The sequence below is a fragment of the Sturnus vulgaris genome, chromosome 3 (genome assembly GCF_052056855.1).
Source record: "Sturnus vulgaris isolate bStuVul1 chromosome 3, bStuVul1.hap1, whole genome shotgun sequence".
Classification (NCBI taxonomy): domain Eukaryota; kingdom Metazoa; phylum Chordata; class Aves; order Passeriformes; family Sturnidae; genus Sturnus; species Sturnus vulgaris.
The window spans coordinates 43132171-43153598 of NC_142245.1; the positions used below are offsets into that span (position 1 = coordinate 43132171).

At 38.3% G+C, this 21428-nt stretch overlaps 1 protein-coding gene across 1 annotated transcript in view; it reads left to right on the forward strand.

Moving 5' to 3' along the window:
- FAM120B (family with sequence similarity 120 member B) overlaps positions 1-18229 on the forward strand; it is a 47853-nt gene extending 29624 nt beyond the window's left edge. The window contains exons 7-10 of the mRNA XM_088161473.1: positions 8054-8260; positions 12081-12189; positions 13455-13568; positions 16442-18229. Coding sequence (XP_088017599.1) covers positions 8054-8260; positions 12081-12189; positions 13455-13568; positions 16442-16494 — 483 coding nt within the window. The 3' untranslated portion in view covers positions 16495-18229. The remainder of the gene's footprint in view (positions 1-8053; positions 8261-12080; positions 12190-13454; positions 13569-16441) is intronic.
- The last annotated feature ends 3199 nt before the right edge of the window (positions 18230-21428 follow it).

Here is a 21428-nt window from a genome sequence, read left to right on the forward strand (position 1 = left end):
ATATATTAGCCTGGTAGATTTAAAAGAAGAGACATTCAGTTCCTTGCCAAGTACAAAGATATATAGGTATTGGTTTTAGCAAGAACAGATAATGCATGCATAAGCATCTTTTCTTATTTAGCAGTAATTTTCTATATTCTCTCTCTGTATAGAATACACAAACACATCTTGGCAGAAAATATTACTATGGTAGGACTTAAGTTCTGTAAGTTCCTCAATGAGAGCTTTGCTTTTGAATGCTATAAAAGCAGAGCTATGCCAATACACTTTTAAAAATCCATCCCTCAACCTGCTCAGTGCTTTTAACTTTCTAGCAAAATCATACAATTGTATGTTGTATTTGTACCCTGAGGCTTCAGTACAATAGAGGAATAGTTCAGGTTAGGAGCAGTGGTAAGTAGTATTTTTCAATTACAGGAGGCTGAAAGCGTAGTGGTGTTCTGCAGGAAGTTTATTTTGGCACAACACCTTCTGCATTAAAAAAAAAAAAAAGGTACCCTTTGTTTTAAAATGGCTGCAGATCAGTTCCTGAGGCTGAAATGTTATCAGCAAAGTGCCTGCAGAGTCCAATGCTGGCTGAAGGGCTGCCATGCCAAAGTTTGACTTATTACAAAGCTTGCATTTTCTTTAAAACAGCATTCTTCTCTGTATTCAGTAAGACTTTAAAAACAGCCAAGTTTCTCTCACATAAACTCTTTCCTTGTTTATTTTTAATTTGCTCTGACATAGTGCTAATACAAAAGAATGTAGAATACTACCTGTAAATAATTTTATTTACTTTAAAACCTAAATTTGTCAGCAGTTCTTGAATAGCTCAGACTATCATCTTTATGCAATAGCTGTGTGCACCGAACAAGGATTCTCTAATTTTTCTGTATGTATTTATCTAAACCATAGCACAGGGTTGGCATTCTTGTGCCAAAAAGCAGCAACTTTCAAGCTATGTAGGGCAATTTTCCACTTCGAAACGAATAGCTGTTCTGGAAGTGGATACTCTATTGTAGCTTAGTTACAAATGAAATCCTGATATCTTGAACATACCTGATCACAGGTTACAGTTTGTCAGTTCCCTTCATAAATCATCTGAAATGCTGCTGTGTGACTCATTTGATTTGTCTTGGGGCTTGGGATTGTCATGAAATAGAAGCAGACAAGTTCTTTTCCTCCTCAACCTGTGGACTTAACACCTAGAAAATTCAATAGCCAGAACTGTTTGCTGTGGCCCATATCACTTCAAAGGGTGAAACGCAGTATCAACAATCTTACTGTGCAGCTGCTTTGCAATACAAAGAAACCCAAGGAGAAAAAGAAAACCAACAAAACCCATATTGCACTGGCAAACAATATTTGTTCTACTGGAATTCTCTACACAAGGTATCTTGGTTCAATGACAGTTTTATTTGAAGAGCTTATGACATGAATAACGGTTGTGATAATGTTTCTGGAAGCTGCAGTGCTTCAGACATGCTAAATATTTCCTGATCTAATTCCGCTGAAATTTCGCCGATCTTTCTGTTGGTTTCAGTGGGAAATATATCAGACCCTTAAGAAATATAAACTCAAAGAGTTTAAAAGAGGGGGTGGTCCTACATTAGGACAGTTGAATAAATCTTGAACTTCCACTCTGAATCTAGGGAGGAAAATAAAGAATACTGATTTTTAAGCTTGGCTGATTAAGCCTGGGACAACTGTAGCAGTGCACTGAGCAGTTGCAGGTCTAACCAGCTGTCCTTTGCCAACAGAGCCTGAGGCTCTGGAAGGACAGACTTCATCAGCAAAGGCAGCCAAGCACACTCTGCCGAGTAGTTCTGTTGGTGACAGAATTTTTACCTAAAACTGTGTTCCATGGACCAGCCTATGATTAAACAAAGGGATAGCACTGGATTAAGGTGTGGATAAGGACTTTAGATCAGGAGTGTGGTCAGGATGAGGCAGCAGCAAATGAGGACCCTCATTTTGAAAATTTTGGTAATGGAGCTAGACAGTATAGAGTAGAACACAGAAATATATAGGGAGTGTCAGAAAGCAAAAGAGTGGAAAAAGTTTGGTGGTTGAAGGCTTACAATGGAAAGCTACTGGGAGAGAATGACCTTTTGCATGCTTTGTAAATTTTTTCTCTGTGTCCCCTAATAACGTTTGAATGTGTTGGCCAATTTCAGCTGATTTGACAGAAATGTAGGAGTCTGGGAGAGCAGTACTTACTGCTGGTTGTTTTAAATGGACAACAGGGAAGATGGAGAAGACACTCTAGGTTGCCCATCAAGATGAAACTTTATTGTGGCATCACTTGTATTAGGGCATCCATGTGAGAGGGAGACATTCAATACTCTCTATATGATGGAAAGGTGAGCAGGTCGAGGACAATTATGTCACCAAAAACATGACCAAATATTTAAGACACTAAAAATGAAAATCAAGATGAATCCATTCACTTTTGTAGAAGGGACATGGGTGCTGGCTGGGCTACAGTCAGATGGTTAGCCTGGTGACTATAATTCAAAATTGATGTTGACATTCTGTAGATATCACAGATATTGTGGACTGTCACTAGCACTTTAGATCACTTTAGAGTTGAGCAGTTGTGGCTAAAATAAGAGAAGTAATGTTATTTCAGTCTTTCTGCAGGTGTCAATGTGCTGTCCATTGCAGAACTGAATGAATAAGCTGAGAGGACTAAACGTTTTAATTGTGAAATTCATTATCACAGAAGTGTCATTTATACTGGGATTTGTTGTGGATATGATTAAGAGTTCTGATAAAGGCAACTGTTTCTGAAAATTAAACAAGAAATGAGATGTAATCTTTTTGGAACTAAAGGAATTTTTTTTCTAGTTGCAAATTGGTTAGCAGTAGTACTTTTGTGTTATTATTTGTAGAGTGCTTAATGGTAAAAGCAATTTTAATTTTTTTTTAAGTTTACTTTAGTGGCGGTTTTGGCTTAATGTAAATACAAGTGTTGCTCCACAGAGAGGTATCATTTTACATCAAAGTCCTGATAAAACCCAGTAAATAAACTTTCCTGAACATATAAATACTAAACAATTGGATTGTTTACGGCTAAATATTTGCTTCAAAGTCTTAGAAGTGTTTAAAAACTGGTTTGTCTAGTTTCTGTTGCAGCCAATGCCCTCATAGGATCTCTTTTCAATCCCCATTTTCCTTTGCGCACCTTGTTTAAGCAGGAAGAGCTTAATTTGAGCTGTAATCTTTTATCAGAATAAACCTTAGTCTGTTTTCAAAATACTGGTGCTCCTCTCCCCCCTCTGTTTGATAAGGCACAGCAGCTTACTGCTTAAAGCTGACTGATGCCTAGTAAATGCACTATTTCAGCAGCCCACCTCTGCAGGGTGACACTCCTGTAATTTACCAGCATTGCACTAGTTCAAGTTTTCTTTTTCTCAAGAACAGAGAATAGAGCTCCAATGTGCATAGGCTTTAGCATCCTTTTCCAACTCCCACTGGAAATTTATACTAATGGCTGAAGGCAGGACAACCTGGTCTCTGTCTTCGGGTTGAGGTTGTTTAGTGATGCTTTCCATTGCAAAGAGTTGTCATCGGGGAGCGTTCATCTCTCTGTATTTAGAACACAGTGTGCCTTAGTGCTCTCAGGCAAAGCTAAGCCTTACTGTGTTAATGACAAGTTCCTGAGATAGGATCTGCCTGCTGCTTTTATTGCTCAAGCACAAATTGCCTATGGTTAAATATTTGATCATTTAAGGTACAGGTGGCTGCTGGGGGAGTTAATGTAAGAAGCAGCAATACTGATGATATACCGGCTGGGTTCAAATGAATCTAAAAGGAGCTGGTGAAACTAGACAAGTACACAGATTTTTATCACTGTGACTTGAATTCCTGCAGTTTATTGCATGGGATAAATTACATTGATTTGTAACTATTGGTATTGAATTGATTCATTTTAACTAGAAATCATCAAATACTAACCTGTCCTTGAGTGTTATGTTTTCTCTTTTATCACAGAAACAGGTATGTTCTTTTGTAGGTGAGTGGGGAATGTGGGGAAGGGAGGAGTAGGAGAAATGCCTTATGTAATTTAAAGCTTTTTCTTTTTAAATTTCTATATCAAAATGTTAGCCATAGTTATATCTTCTATATTCAACTTCACCATAGGAAGAAGGCAACAGGAAAAAAAGTATACTCTAACCTAAGTAACAATTATTAATACAGACTTTTCCCATTGAAAAAGAGCATGCCCAGAATTTTGTTGAAAATCCTACTAAAGAAACCAGTTTTTAAATGAAATGTTGAATTCAGTACATTGAGATACAGAGGACATGTAAAGTAGCACAAGTAAAGAACTGTGAAATTTCATCATATCTTTTCTCCTTGGTTTCAGATGTGAGATGGCTTTACTGTGTCTGCTGACATCTGGCATGTTCAGATACTCGCCCTTACATTTCAACTGTCATAGAACCAGTTTATTATTTTACAGAATTTGAAGCCTTTAAACTCCAATCAGTTGAGGGGCAAACGGTTGTGGGTTTTTTTGTGTGTGCTCCTGGAAATAGTTTGTGCAGCTTTCAAAATGCATAGTATAAGATTTACACCTCTATCAAAAAATCCCTTGCGAATCTACAAAGAAGGGTCAGAGGACTAACAGTATTTTCTTAAAACATAAGGGTATTTTTACATCCTGATTATTTTTTTAAATTATTATTTCATTAGATGAAATTTGAACTGGAAATTTGCATTTCATATACAAGATCCATGTATTATCTCTTCCTGCAAGTTAAAACTATCCAGCAAGATGTGCAGTCTCTCGGTCTAGACTTGCAAAGTGCTGCTGTGAGCAAACACCTTCCACTCTACCAAGCCTCTTTCTGTCACCGATGCTCATGCACACAGCCACAGAGATCGGCCTGAACTCAGTGATATGAGATAAATTTGTAAGTCTTCTAGCAAAGAGATTTCTGAAACTGTTAGAAAAAACTTTATAATGTTGTGGATGCTGTAGCACTTCTCTTGCTCTTTTCAAGTAGCTTACCCAGTTCAGATCAAGCCTCTGGTATCAGTAACTGCTGCTGCAATGGTGCTACAGGACTGTGAATTTCTGAGTTCTCAGTCTTCAGTTAATGCTGCCAAATAGGAAAAAGTAATCTTTTTCCCCAGGTGTTGGGAGGGTGGGGAGCTGCCATGGGTAGGCTCAGCAGCACAAGCAGCTTGTGCAGGAGGAGCAGTTCTCCCACATTCCCTGTGTCTCTCACACAAATGTCATCAGCTGGTGGTAGGAGTAGCAGCAGCAGGATCACAGGCTGTATCTCACGTGGTTCACTGGGGTCCTGAGTTTATAGAAATGGTAAAAAGAGCACAATTTCCGAAAGGAAGTAATCTCTAGGGTGTAATGCCCTGCAGGACAAGACTTCTTTTCTTTTGGAATTTTCCACTTCTCATCATGATGTCTTAACATTGCAGACACCGAGCAGTTGTGAGCATTCCCATGGCAAGGCAACTCTGTGGTTTGCCATGTGCACAGCCTCATTGTTACAGGCTCACTGTGCTTTCCTTTTCTTTGGTTTTCATTGCCAGACATGGAAAATAGAGACTACTCTTTAGTGAATGTATTTCCTGTCCTATTAAAATAAAGAAATCACTGTTGATAGCTCTTGCCTTGGTCTTGTTCATACTAATTTCCATTAAAACACCAAGCCTTACCTGATATCTTCACACACAAACCCTCCACCCTGCAATACTTCAGTGCTTTAGAAAAGTTCTGGACTGATATCCCTAGACAATGAAGTCTTCTAACTGTGCAGCCTGACACCAGCAACATTATTTTATCTTTTTGGTCAATATTTCTCAAGTTTAGCAGAAAAGAACATAGCTAGGGTTGTAAATGATGTGGACACACTTCCTTTGCAGGTCTTAAGATTTGATCTGGTGATCAGAAACAATCTACTAAATGCAATATAAGAATCTCAGCTGCCACATGATAAGTGACTGTGTGCACTCTGGCAGTTTACTTTAGTACAAATACTGGTTCACTTAAACCACATTCCTCTCTCAAGTACCCTTCAGCATTGTTAAACAGTTTGCAAACCCCTGCTTTACTTGCCAGACCAAGAGAGTTATGAGTGTGCATAGTAGTAGTTAGTTACTAGTCTCAGCTGGCAAAATGGTAGCTGACATCTGGAGGCAATAACTTCCTGAAACTCAGTGGCCTGATCCCCAACTGAAAATACATTAGTTTTAAAAGGAGGGCAGAAGAGAGTCTCCTTACTCAAATATAAAGTGTCATGATCAGAAAAATATGGACCTTTCATTTTCTAAATGACTGCTCAAATTCTTGTGGGAGGTGTCCCTGCCCATGGCAGGAGGCTTGAAACTAGATGAACTTTAGGGTCTCTTTCAACCTCAATCATTGTACAATTCTGTGAAATTAGCTTGTGTTGTTTGCATTTTAATGGATGTCGGTGGTTGTCTCCAGTTGTCTGCACTGGATGAATTTCAACTACTGACTGTCATGTTGGGTCAGTGCCCTGATGGCCAGCTTGATGCCTTTGCAGGAATCACTAGAGACAGAAGAAGTTCTTCCCAGAGGGCTCTGAGCCTCCCTGCCTGGCATCTCCCTGCCTGCATCATATCTGAGTCTTCTTTTGCATTTGCATTTTACAGAAAGCAGCCCATGGAGATGCACCTCGTATCTTCAAGTCAACTCAACAGAACCCTACTGTCCCTTTTCTGTGGTTAGGAAGAACCCCATCACAGAAGTCAGCTTCACCTCGGCAAATTTTGCAACAGAATTCAGCTCATTGCATAACAGTGCAGAAAACCTAGCTCCTTCATCAGGGTGTGGCCCTCTTCTCCAAATGATTTTTGATTTTCATTTTTGGAAGAAGCTTTGTAGCTTTTTGTTGCTATCAAAGGTTTCCTGATTTTGTTATGTGGGCCTTAGGAGAGAAAAATTGTGATTCATTAGTACTACATTTCATGGATTTTGTTACTTTTTGTTAATTTTTAAAAATAAGGCGCTGATGATGTATGTTCATACCTTTAAGTCTTTTGGAGATCTTTCAAGATGTAAGATGTAGTAATAATGGCCAACCCTTTCCATTGCATTTCAGACAAACAGTTCACAGCCCTAGGAGCTAGAGCTAAGACAATTTGAGTCACTTTTTGCCCGTTCTGTTCTGGACTGTTTTGGATACTCTTCTATTTCTGGTATAATTTATACTGTAAGGGTACAACACTTACCACGGATTACAGTATTGATGGCACACAATCTCTCCTGATCCTAACAGACTGCTTTGGTACAGACTGGAAAAGGCAGTGCCCACTGAGGAGCTTTGTACTGTTTAAACAATACTTAAAAGCAGACTGTTCCCCCATACTGAATTCAAGGTTTTTATATTTTGCTGTCCTCTGCCACAACAGGATGTTAAATTCACCCATGGAGTTTATTTTGGCTGTGAGTTTTAATTGTCTTGTTGAGTTTCTCATTATGCATTTTCTAAATGTTGTCACACGATTCCAGTATTTCTTCTGGAGACATCCAGGTTGAAGTGAAATAATTTGACTTTCAGATTACAGTCAAAGGAAATTCTAGAGTGCTTAAAATAAAAGCTTGGATACAATAAACTTTGTTCTGTCAAATCCTGCAATTTAAATGATCTCTAAATGCTGTAACATTTCCGGGGTAAGCAAACTCTGGAAGGTCAGTGGATCACTGTACACATCAATTTTCACTCCCAGTTCATGCTTTGCATTCCACTAACGGAACTTTTTTTCCTGCAGAACTGCTAATGTTTGAAAAATACTACGGAGCCATTTATTCTGTCTTTCCATTTACATTTTGGATGAATTTGTCTTAAAAACTTGAATGAGATGCTGTGTTTGTTAAACTCCACTTATTTCACTTTATTGAATATAATTAGGTACAGAATCCTCAGACAAATTCTGCTGTGGAGTAGAGGGCCATCACGGACAGAGGGACAGTTGATCATTTTCTCTGCTGTTTGCATGTTTATATGTGATGGTAAGATGGCTCATATTTCCTGATTTATGAGACCTGCCTTTGCATGTGTGTGTGTGTTCACAGCTTGCAGAAGTAGACTCCAGGGCTGTACATCTGGGTGCTGTCCTCATCCGTGGCCTTACGACTTTGCTCATGGCCAACAGTGCCTGTGGCCATCCCTTCAGGATGGATGATCTGATGCCCTGGGCAGTGTTTGATGGAAAACTTTTTCAAGAAAAATACCAGAAGTCACACCGCGGTTGCTCTGTGGAAGAACTTTTGGAAGGCAATGTAAGCAATCACTTCGTTTTAGTTCTACATTCTTTGTAAAAATGTACCTGTCCATTTTGTTTGTTGTTTTAATATTCGTGTTTATGCTGTTCCCCTTTCTTTGTATTTTTCTTCTCTTTCTTATTCCTTTTTCCTTCTCTCCACAAAAAAAAATTTAAAAAAAAGTAGAAATACCGAGCTTATGAAGGAAGCTGTAGTTTTACTTTTATTTTTGTTCCCACTACTCAGAAAATAGGAAAAGAGTTGTCAATTTCAAAAATCAAAATGCCCAAAATAGTTTTCTAGTACTGAAATATTAATGAGATCTTTCTCCCGTAAAATTTTAAGCAACATATTAAGAACACTTTTCAAAAAACAAATGTTTGAGGGTGATATTTTTAAAGGCATTAAGGAACCTAAATTCTGAGGTGAAGGTTTGGCAAACTCAAAGAGGAGCTGGAAATCAGAAGAAAGTACATTCTTTTAGACCAGGTAAGTATGGGTATATCTTTTAGAATCTCACCAATTACTTTCCTGTAGCTCTAAGTACTTATTTAGTTCTCAGTCACACTCTCTCTTACAAATGTGGGGATTTATAAGATTTGCATGCTGTGTTACCAAAAGACCAGTAAGATTTCAAACATGTTTGGGCAGGGAGGTAGCAGGGTCCTGCTGAGCACTGTGCATTGCACAGTGGCGTCATGTCCAGGCTTAGAGGTGGAGCAGGCTTAGAGTCTGCTAGACTCAGTGCAAGGCTGTACTGATGTTCTGGTGAAGCCTCAAACCAGACCTGCCTCATGCCCCACCAGCACAGAATGTGGAGAGATGCTTGGGTAGATCTGTACCCATCTGGGAAGGTAGCACTAAAGACCTTGAATTAATGTGTCTTTTTCAATTTATGTGTCTGAAAAGCCTGTATCATTTAATTGCTTTTGAAAATCTTACCTTTGAAATACTTTTACCTACTACTGAATGTATCATTTGAGGTTAAAGTAAAGTAATTACAGAGAAAAAAGGTTTCAGTTTTGATTTATTTTGATCTCATGCATTCAATGCCTGTTGTTTTTGTATAGCTGGTTTTCTTTTGTGATTTTATGTCCAGCTGCATACCATGCTGGTCTGGAGTGAGGAGTGCAGCTCTTGTGGGTGGGTGGAATGAGCATGTTTTTAGCATGAAGAAGGAGAATAATTCTTTCCATATGTGTTCAATCATATGATTAGGACCATAACCTCTATCCAAATCCTGTGGTTCCTATTAATTGGTCTGTTGATTTCAATAGATTTTGGATTGGGCTAATGGTTCATCCAGGAATTTCATGCAGGACTTCTGCAAAACAATAGAGGGTTTAAAGAATAAATGGAAAAATGTAAAAGTATCTAGATCTGGGTGAAATTGATACTTGTTTTCCATTTGGGTAGAATTCAGGTTAATGGATAACTTCAACAATACATATTTAAATTTGTACAACTTTTATATTAATTGATACAGGTATTTTTAGATGTGTTATGTAGTATGTTTTAGGTAATGTTTTAAAACCTTACGTTAGTGTTGGAGTTCTATTTTATTCTGTTTTATAACAAAGATGAAGAAAGATCTGACTTTCCTGGAACAGTTAGAAATATGCTTGGTCAACTGAAATATCTAGGTTAGGGTTTTTAAAAGCCTGATGCTCTGTTTAAAAAAAAAACACAGATAAACTGTTCTGTTGTGAGGAAAAATACTCTAGCTATGTGAACTTTCAGACTAGTTTAAATACCTTTTTCTTTTTTAAGTACAATTTTATGGTACATATATGGCAGAGATATGTACCCAGACTAATAAAATAGCTTTCCAGCTTATCAGTCTGAGGCAAGAATCTGTTTTGGGGAGAATTGCCAAGAGATGCCAGTTTAGCTGGGAACACTGGCAAGGCAACAAGTATATGTGATTGGTTTTTCCTATTATTATAAGTTCAACTTTATTATAAGTTCAACTTCAATAAATAAAAATGGTACTTAGTTCCTGGCAGAGCTTAATGTACTGCTGGAAGCCAAGATCTTTCAGCACTTGTTTGTTAACAAGTTGTTAACCTTGAGCACCATAAATCTAATCTGGTGATAGTGACAGTATTGTATTCAGGGGAAAAAAAAATGTTATTCTATGTGAGATGTTTCGTTATGGAAAAGAAAAATATAATGGGAAAAAAGTTATTCCTTTGGTTATTCAGTGCTTGTCTCCTAACTCCTAGGGTCGCTTTTCTATTATCTGGACAGTTGCATTATTTTAGGGACTTGAGGCAATCTCAGAATCAGTGTTGTTTTGAATATGATAGGCTTAAATACAGTTAATAGGTTTCCTACAGTTACAGTGGAAATACAATCCTGGTTAAATATTTACATGTGTATCAAAAATTTTGAACATTTTAGGGTTTGCTTCGTACAGGCTCTTATACCAAAAGAAGAAAATGTGTACATTAAATACAGTTGATATTTTTGTGGGCAAGTTTTTGTGTAGCTCAGCTCTTTGTAGCCTAACAGCTGGTAAAGATATAAAAAATGGACAGCTTCTGATAAGAATAAAAATAGAGCCATCTTGGTTTTTTAAAAAATTATGCTTAGCTCATATTATCTAGTTCTGTTTTTCAAAACTGTAATCATATTAGTTTGTTTATCCTCACAGAAAATTGGCTATAATAGTCTCATAAAGAAGTGAGGCAATGATATTATCACTTTATTAGCCTTTTTATTGTGCTTCTCACTAATGAGTATGTTCATGATCAATTTTTTTAAATTAAAACCAAATTACATCATGGGGTTGGCATAAATTATATGTTTTGTTCTTTTCTGATCTTGCTTTCTTGCTTTTCATCCGACCTCCATACATTCTGAATTTATTCTCCCAGGAATAAAATATAAGGTTTTCCTCATTAGAGGATGTTCTTCACAGGCTGGACCCAGTTTGTGTGGTAAAACAATTTTTTTTTTAAATCCGTGTGTTTTAGTTAAGTCTTCCTGAAGAGGTTTGTTAACCCAAAATATGTATAGGGAAGTTCTCAGCAGGGTTCAGGAAGTCAGACTCTACCTCTAACTTAAGAAACCTCTCTAGTTACTTCAGTCTTGCTACCTATTAGATTTTTTAGCTTATCTTGTCATCTTCTTCTCTCCTTCCTGCTCCTAAAAAGGAAAATGCCATCCTATAAAAATCAGTTCTGTTTTATGAAAGTCACAAATTATGCTATTGTTCTAAAATCTCTCTTTTCCTAATTCATTATGTAGTAAGTCCCACATGCCCAGTACCAATCTGGTAAAAAAGAAACACATTCTAAGATCTGTCACTTTTTCAAAGCTCACAGAAATCAGAGAAAGTTAAGGATGTATCACATCTCTCAATATTGCATCCTTAAATAGCTTCAGCTTGTCCTTTTGACAGTAGAATTTTTCATCACACCACAAGGTACACACTTGAATTTAATTCCTCTGTTTCTTTTTAGACTTAGTTATGTTTTATCAGTCAGGTTTTGGGGCAGATGCATTACTGCTGGGTTAAGTTTTGTTTCTAATGTATGAGATTGAAAGACTGATTTTAACTGGTGTATTTTCCGTGAGTTCATCTGTCCTTATCTAGAGGCTTTAACCATCTCTGCCTGAGGTATTGCAGATGGAAGTCTAGTTAAGTGTGTCTACAGGTGCAAGGTCGTGGAATAGGACAGCAAGGGATTTACAGATGTGAGCAGAGAAGGAAGCAGAGAGCAGAGCTGTGGCTAAGACAAGACTTTTAGTTGTTGTGTATGTGTTTGATTTGTGCTACATCTGAAGAAAGAAGAGCAGAAGAGCCATTGATTTTTAACTGTGTTTTCTGCAGGAATCTTTGTACACACCCTTCCAGAATCTGAAGTCTCTCATTTGCAAGGTTTGCATGGCAAAGAAAAGAACGATACAGAGCAGACCAAGAGGGAACAGATGTAACACAGGTTGGCATTGTGTGAATTTTCTCAAAAAAGTTACTATATTGATGACCTAAATTTTCTTTCAACAGCAGCAGCTATTACATAAGCAGCTCATCAAGCTAAGTAAATTTTAAGTTCTTTCTCCAAGAAGCAATGAATAGATGTAAGAAAATACTTCCCTTTTTAGCAATTTATATGAATTTGATTACCCAAGTTTACATGGAATAATATTTCCATCTAGGTACATAGTTAGTGAGATATATGCAATAAGTATCCTTTATTGACAGAAACATCACTATTTATTCAGTGACTAAAGATATTTTTATAAGAGAAATTAAATGACTCAGCTTTTTCTTTCATTGCCTCAGGGGAGCTGTTTAACACTGATCGTTGAGTTGAAGGTCTGAGTGAGGCATTGAAGATGAAATACTTCTTATTGGACTCGCTGATATATTTCAAAATAAAAGAGAGCTTTTGGGCAACTTGAAGAACTGTGCTTTTTTGTTTGAGATCTTGCTCTTTTCCCTCAAAGCTCAGTTTGCTCAAGAGCTCAGTTTGCAAATTTGTTTTCCCTACCTGATCTGCCTGACTTTTGGGGAAAAAACATCTAAAATGTTTTTAACATCAATCTCAGATCAGCTTGAATATTGAGGCTTTGAGACTTTGAAATAATTTACCCTGAATCTCAGTGTTTATGCTCATATTATATTTATTACTTGCCTAATACCTGATCAGTTATAACATCTGTGAGGCTAAAAATTACCCCTTCAGAATTCCTTGAGCAAATGACAACAGACAGAATGATTTTCTGCTAGTTCACTACTTTGCATTATATGGCAGCAGTACTCCTGATGTGGCTCTACAACAGCTTCATGCTGGACACTCAAAATTGAGGATATCTGTTGATGATTTATAATACCAGACCTTGGTAGCATCTGCTTTTCCTTGAGAGCTATATTTAACCATTTTAATTATGATTTGTGATTCCAATTTGGAGAGAGATTTCTGTTTGTTTTAATGACTGCAGTTTCCAAATCTGTGTCATAAAATTTTGATCTGGTTTCTAAATACACTTGTTAACAGCCTGTAATCATGATGTGCATAGATGGAAATGAGGACAAGAACCATGCTTGTTAGGCTGAATTTAGTTTGGAAAGATCGTAATTGTTCAAGAGTATTTTGGCACAAAAGTAAGAAATACTGTTTCCTGAAGAAGAATACACCATCTCTCTTTTTCTTCATTTAATCTTACATACTGTCAGAGTTGATTAGTGAATATTGTTTTTCAGGAAGAGAACAAAGAGATTTTAATCCCAGGTTCCAACATTCACACAGAAGTCGTTTTGTTTCTCCATATCATAACCAAATGAGGGGGTTCACACAAAGACATCTGCAATTCCAAGGTAAAAAATGGCTTGTGGGTTTGGAATTGTCCCTATCACCAGTGTAACAGCTCTGTGTCTAGCTGCAGTTCATGTTTATGTGTGCAGTTACCCTACAGCAGTCAGCAACAAAACTTGCATCAGTTACAGAGTTGTGTATTGCCACTTGCAAAAACTAACTCTGCAGGGTGAGGTGGAGTGTAGCATTGTAATCTGCAGTCATCTTCTACTCACAGTGTTCCGGGAAATAAGCTTTCATGTGGTATTTGTAATTATCATGCTTGGTCTCAGCTGAACTGTGTTTAAAATTGTAATAGTTCTAAAACAAATTGGCACAGCTGCACAGAAATGTGTCTGAAGTCTTTAGCTGCAGATCTTTGTTCATACTTCAACAAAACACTCAAGCATATGAAAAAAGTTAAACACATTCTTAAGTGGTTTTCTAGATCAGCGTCTCCACTTCCAGGTCACTGCCTAAGTGATACAAATACAAGTTCTGTCTTGCCTTGGCATTAATCTTAAGTCATTCACCAGTCTCACTTCTTGAAAAGAGCAGTGAAATGCCACTGTGGATAACACTGTTGAGCTGACTTAATTCAGTTTTACTGCCTCGTTCCTGTGAGTTGAAGCACATACACATAGATTAAGGAAAATAAGCAAAAGGGAGAGAGGTGTCTAAGAAACATCAATTATTTTATTAAGTCTGCAAAGCCTGAATTTCTTTTGTTTCCCGGGGAGGTTTTCAAATAAGATCACTGATGTGATTAGGAAAGATAAATAATAAATAGATACAGTGAAGTCTTTAATGTGTTTCAGCAGCCACTGTTGAATGCTTCAGAGTAAGATAATATCATTTGATTCTCGAATAATATTCTTTGATCCTCTATGTAAAATATAAAGCTAAAATATAGAGTATGTGTGCTGACCATAGGCAAAACCCAAACTAGTCATTGTTGCCAGTTCTTGACCATCTGAAGAAACCTGATATTCAGGGGTCATGCAATCTCTGACTAGCTCCAGAGATCTTAGGGCTAGGTGTATTCCACAAAGTATGTTCCACAGTAACTGTGCTGCTATGTTACAAATGTCTTTCAGTAGCATTATTTAAACATCTTGGCTGCTTCTACACTAGCCCTATTTCTTACCCTCAGGACACTCTTAAAACATGATCCCATAACTGCAGTTTAATCACCTGTGTTATAAGTAAAACAGGTTCATTGGAAAAATACATCTGTCCTTACAAAAGAGCCCTGCAATGTTTTAGAGCTTCTTTTAAAGTGATCTCCCAACATGACTCACTTTGACAAAATTCTTGTCCTAAGTTTGCTAATATTAGCCCAGGTATTTGGGTTACTTCTCTATGTAGCTGTTGTCTCTGCAATATGTGTGTCTCACCAAAGAGAGGGAAAAAAGAACAAAAAAGTAGCCATTTTCTCTTCATGTTTCTAGCTTATGTGATAAAACTCCCTAATATTACTGATATCTGTCTAGCCCATCCTCATTATACACTGTTATGGCTCCTGCTGTTGCATATAATATATAAAACATTGGATTAAATGCAGTAAATAGTAATGGAAGAGTAACCATGGGACCCATATCTTCTGTGTCAGTAGTGTACATAACGATTAGGCAGCCTTTGCTCTCTCTTATCAGTTAATGTTTAAGAATTCTGTGACAATGTCTCAGCTTCACCAGTGGAGGAAAGAGTGCCTCCACCAAGAAAGTATCAACCCGAGAAGCAATGGTATTTCTCTGAGAGGATAGCTTGAATGCCCTCAGCCAGAACAAAACCTGGACTCAGGCATCCTTAATTCTATGGTCAATAGTAACCACCCAGTTGCTGTAATAAGCAGCTTGTCCTCTAGCTGTATTCTGAGTGCAGGGAATTCAGCTGTGGCTTTTTGTGCATTTTGGGAGGGTTGGAGGGGTTTTTTTTGTTTGATTTTATTCATCTAACTTCTCTCCATAAATTTCTTGGCTGTGTGTTACAAATGAATAAAAGCACATCCATGTTACTCAGAGAAGGACATCTAAGCCTCATGAAGGTAGATTTTCCCTTAATATTTCTTTTTTGATAATTTATGGATTTTAGGTTTGTGGCTGCAACACCACACCACAGCCCACATGCCCTATTGGTAGACAAACTTAAGGCAACTGATACATTGTTTTACATCACAACGTTAACTCATGCTGTAAGAACCTAAAAATAAATTGAGCCTTAAGAACTATGGAAAACACTGTTAATTATCTGTTTCTTCACAGAATGTAATTGCATCAAAAGAGTACATTCACTTCAGTCATAGCACACTGTAAAACACATAACTGCTGATAATACAAGCAGCCTCTCATTTGCAAGGTACTTAGTCAAGAATTCCACACTGGTGTTGCTTTCAAGCGTGTTTCTGATTAATAGGATTTTGGTAGAACTGTAACGAAGATGGGACCTGGTAGAATTTCAGGGCTGAGAAAAGATTTAATTTACATTGTGAGCACTGGTGTGCTAATAGGACTGTCTAAACTAAAGCAGTATTGTGCACAGGCACACTTAAACCAATGTGAAAATATTTGCAAATGTAGCTTATGTCTGGTTCTAAACTGTGTATTATCCTTACCTGAATTCATACAGTCAGATCTAACAGCTACAGATGAGATTCACTATCTCTACCCATTAATTGGACTAAGTTTAAAAGTTACAGTCACCCAAGAGCCACCATGCACTTTATCCTGCAAGATCTCAGAATACTAGCCATAATTACACACCACCTGGACAGGGACATGTAATTTTTTTTACGATATCTATAAATGTAACTTTTCTTGCAGGCTGTCTTAATAAGCCCTTGTTTTCTTGCTTTAATTTTCATTGAATGTAATTAATTCCTGTCTTACTCCTCCAGGTAGAGGATCGGGACATGCACACTGGAGGAGACACCACCTTCCTCCTCAGTAAAGAATTCATGTCTACAAGTGGCATACTGGGATGGTGGAATAGTTGCCACTGGGATAATTACTGTTTATGAAAGCCTGTTTTTATGAACTCTGCAGAGTAACTGAACAGTGTGACTGTGGAGGAAATCACACAAAGCTGAGGCGGTTCAGCTTGTTAAGCACGTATAATGTAAAGTCTAAGCTTGTTATGAGACCAGAATCACTAAAACTTAAGTTACAGGTATCTGAGGCACAGTAGCATCCCAGTGTAGCTACAGTGCTTTGTCCATTTGACAAAGGAAAGTCTGAATTGGTTTTTATAATATTGTGAGGTATTCCTGCGTGTAAATTTAAGACTTAAACTATAATTTTTGCATATTTTTGTAATACTTGTTTATATTACAACACTTTCCTCAGCATGAATAATGTGTCATGTCTATGCTATATTGTGGTTTTTGTCTTGATTGTGGATTATATCTGTATCTTAAGGGTTATCCCATTGTTACTGAAACCCTGTAAAGTTTGAAACGTGACATCACTGATGTGAGCATCATCTGCCAGTGAAAGTGTGACCTTCTTGTAAAATGCAACTTTTTTTACAAAGAAAAAAATGCATTTAAATTTGATACTTTTAGTTAAGCAAATTTATACTTCTAGTTAAGCAACTTTTTATAATTTTTTCAACTGAGGAAAGAATCTATCATGATCTACTTCTAAAATGAATAATGCATATGAGAACTCAATATTTCTTTTCTGTCCAGAAGTCTAATTTAAACACTTACCTTCAAAATTGTTTCTTAAAAATTGGTATGTTTCACTTTGTGGTGCAGTTTCAGACGTATATATAATCAAGGGGGTGTCAAGAGAGGAGCCAGACTCTTCTCAGTGGTGGCAAGCAACAGGACAAGAGGCCAATACTGATGCACAGGAAGTTTCACCTGGATGTGAGGAAGAACTTCTTCACTGTGTGGGTGACCAAGCACTGGAACAGATTGTCCTGAGAGGTTGTGGAGTCTCCCTCACTGGAGATGTTCAAGAACCATCTGGACACAATCCTGTGCCAGGTGCTCTAGGATGACCCTGCTTGAGCAGGGAGGTTGGACCAGATGAGTCCCTGTGGCCCCTGCCAGCCTGACCCATTCTGTGATTCTGTGATTATTCAGTTAATGTTGTTTCTTAGGCCTTGTGCAGGTAACTCCTGAGTCAACTGTCAGTGGAACTTTATTCCTGTTTAGTATCCATGTTATGTCAAAGTGAATAGTACTGTCAGATATCCATAACTCCATACTCAGTTTCCTCCCGTGTATTTTTCTGTTGGTAACCCAATAAATATATTTTTCCTACTCTGTGTATAGCAACAATCCAACTAAATAAATAAGCAATAAGGATTTCTAGTTTTATTAAAAGTTTGAGCAGACACCATTTCACACAACATGGTGTCTTGATTTGCATTTCAGGAAATGCACTGTCATCATAGGGGTATTCCTGCTTCCTTTTTCAATCCATTTGCCACTGACAGTAATTATACTACCTTTTTTTTTACTATTATTTTTATCCTTCCCCTCCAAACCTTTTGAAATAATGTGGTCTGAATTTTATGAAAACTTCTCTGGTTTCAGGGATCTCATGATATATAACAATGTATTTTAAAAGAATGTGATTGTGTGCCAGAATTTGTTGGTAATTCCCTCTTCAGGCTTTGATATGAGAAAAGATGTCTAGATGTCTGTTGTCCTCAATAAACAAAGTTAAATAGAGTTAGAGTGGGAGTTTTGCTGTGGTATGAATTGTTGGTAATAATTACTCTGACTACTGAAGAGTTGATAGCATCTCTGTGAGGTTGTTTTTCTTCCTAATGTTAGACCATAAGCATAAGCTACTTATTATTATTATTTCCAAGCCAAAAGATTTTTTTTCCTGCCAGGAATAGTAGAGGGAAAGCAGAAGCATGAAGTTGAAACATAGAGGTGCTACTTTCCCATCTCACTGAACTTTGAATTGTTCAGAATACCACAAAGCTTATGGACTCTAGAAAAAAATCAAATCAGAGAACATGACCGTAAAGGTTCCAGTTTAATAGGGTTTCCTTAATATGTGGACTACAGGGTTGTTTTGAATGGTTACAGAACAGAAGAAAAACAAGCATGCAGGTTTGAAGTGAAGGAAGGTATCTCTGTGAAGAAAAGCATTCTTGTTCAGCTGTACTGCTTAGTCTTCTCAAGCCTGTGCACTGTGTAGCTGCCTTTCATCTAATGTTCAGTGAAATTGTGGATTGATTTATTAGCTTTATGTGTTCCCCTTCTGGGAGGGGATCCAGAGAACATTCTGTAACACCAATAACTTTGTCAACAGTGACTCAGCAGAAATTTTTACATGGTCATTGTGAGAGACTGACTGACAGGAACACATCTATCAAGTTTCTTCTTCTTTCTTCTTCCTCTCAAATTACTTTGCTTATTTGTGACACCATCACACTGGGAATCTGAATCTGGACTGAAGAAAACCGTGAAACAACGAGTTAATCATCAGATGCTGTGGCACTGCAATTATCAAAACATGTAGTTTACACTTCTCTTATAAAACAGGAGGCTACAATTTTAATTGCTCTGCTATCTTAGCAAGTACTGTGCTGAGATGGAGGGAAACAGCTCTACAGATCTTCTTGTGCCATGCTGTCCAAGCAAAATTATAAGGATACTCCAACATACTCTATTATATTGCAAAGGTGGTTGGTCTTTATTTAAATGCTGGGGAGGAAAATCAGAAGTTTACGTGTTCACATTTAAACACAGACTCCCCATTGGCAGCTAAACTGGGACACAGGCTAGTATATGCTCCTTCACTTGGAAGTTTGATGGGATATTCCTCTGTGGTACACAGCCTCTTCCTTATTATCTTTTGGCTTTATGGAAGCATGGCCAGCCCAGTAAATACGCGGAAACCTTGGTGTGTTTCTGCCATAAAGGCATGTGATGCTTGAGAGCCCAGGAATGCCATGAGGTTTTGTGAGTCTGGTGAGGCTGCCCTCTTGGGAACCAGGCTGATGGCCTGGTGAACTCCTCAGTGTAGGTCATGAGGGATGGCTGAGGTTGCTCAGGACAGAGCTCAGGGATGATGACTATTACAAGCAGCAGTGTTTCCTGTGTCCCTGGTGCAGAGGTGACTGACAGCTCCATGCCTGCATCCTGAAGGCACTGCCAGGCTCTCCTCCTGGTCCTCAAAGGGGTTTGACTGCCTACAGCTGGGTGACCTTGGATCCAGATGGTCAGTGAGGAAGACCTGTGTGAGAGAGCTGTGGGAAGTCTCCTGGGAGTCTCACCAGACCCTTGACTCAAGAGCAGTGCTTAAACCCAGGTCCTTGACCTTGGTGCTTGCCTAATCTACTTTGCAGGAATTCAGTTCTTTGCTCGTCTGATTCTGCCTTTGCCTTGATGATTTGACTTCCTTGTGTGACATGGACATCCCTCATCCTCATGGACCTGTCCAGTGATACAGGACTGTTGTGTGAAGCTGGTTCCTGCCATCAGACCTGCTCTGCTGTCCTTCAGGTACTGTGGGACTGCACCCCCAGCAGTGAGGTCACTGCCCTACATTGCCCTTCCACTGCTGGCTTGCCTTCCCTTGTGGAGCAGGCCCCCTTGTTGCTCCATGACAGCTTTAAGACCCTGACAGCACAGGGGGTCAGGAAGTTTGGCTGAAACCACCATAGTACTGGGATAGTGTCAAAACAATAGATATGGCCTGTGGGCTGAAAACAGCTGGAAAGGCTGAAAATGGCTACAAACCAGCCAAATGTCTTTGTGTATGCCAACAGAATTAGGACTTTGTTTCCATTGCTTTCCTAGACCTTGCAACTGACATCCAGACCTTTCTCAGCCATAGCCAGGCTGATGGGTAGGCTGTGTTTCAACTGTGCCCACCACAAAAGTGAAGCTGGTTCAGAACCAGCTCATGGAATCTCATTTGTTAAAGATTATGTTCTTGAGACTGATACTCATAGAGCTTTCTGGCTTGTACTGCGTTTGGAGCCCTAGGCTGGTGATCAGACAGTAAATTTAGCCTACAGTTTTTAGCTAGAAGCATGGCATTGAGACAATACATGATGAGTTGAAGAGTTGTTTGTAAAAGACACGGGCAGCTGGCAGGGTATTCTGTCTGAATGGTCACCAGCCTAAAATCATTTAATCTTACTACAAAATTAAGGTCTAATGTTTGGTTTTGCTTGTGCCAACTGGGAAAATATGTCTTTATTTTATTAAAACCTCTCGACCTTACAGTCTGGAATATTTCTTCAGGTAAGGAATCCAAGCCAGTTACTGACCCTGATGCTGTACTGGGTGCTGCTCATTGCCTGGGTAGCAGCTATGGTAGTGCATGGCTTGAAACTCACTAACACACCTGAAATCAGAGTGCAGGCAGGACATCAGCTCTAGAAATTGCAACTGCTGTCTCCCATGCCTCTAAAAACTACAAATAACAAATATACAGCACCAAGCCTGACAGAGTTCAAGAAGGGTTTGGACAATGCTTTCAGGCATGTGTTGTGACTCTTGGGGATGATGCTGGGCAGGGCCAGGGGTTGGACTCGGTGATCCAACTGGGCATGTTCTGTGATTCTGTGTGATTCTGTCAAATAGGAAGATAGGCATTTCTTCAGAGCAAAGAACTGAGTGCAGAATTTCAGTCACACAAAGTTGTATTTTGCACTGGGTGTTCATGTTTAATATAAAAATTGTATCTTGCCTATAAACATCAACAAAAGACTCTCCTCTCCTCAGTGGTGATATTTGTACAACTGTTTACTATTCCTTTGGAGATGAAGGACTTGATTTGGTGATCAGATACAAGTGCAAACCCGAAAGTTACACAGGCCAGGAAAGCAAGAACAAGACAGAATGTAAGGGATGTGTGGACACAACCCATCAATTTCATATTTTGAGGCTTTTGTCTTTCAAT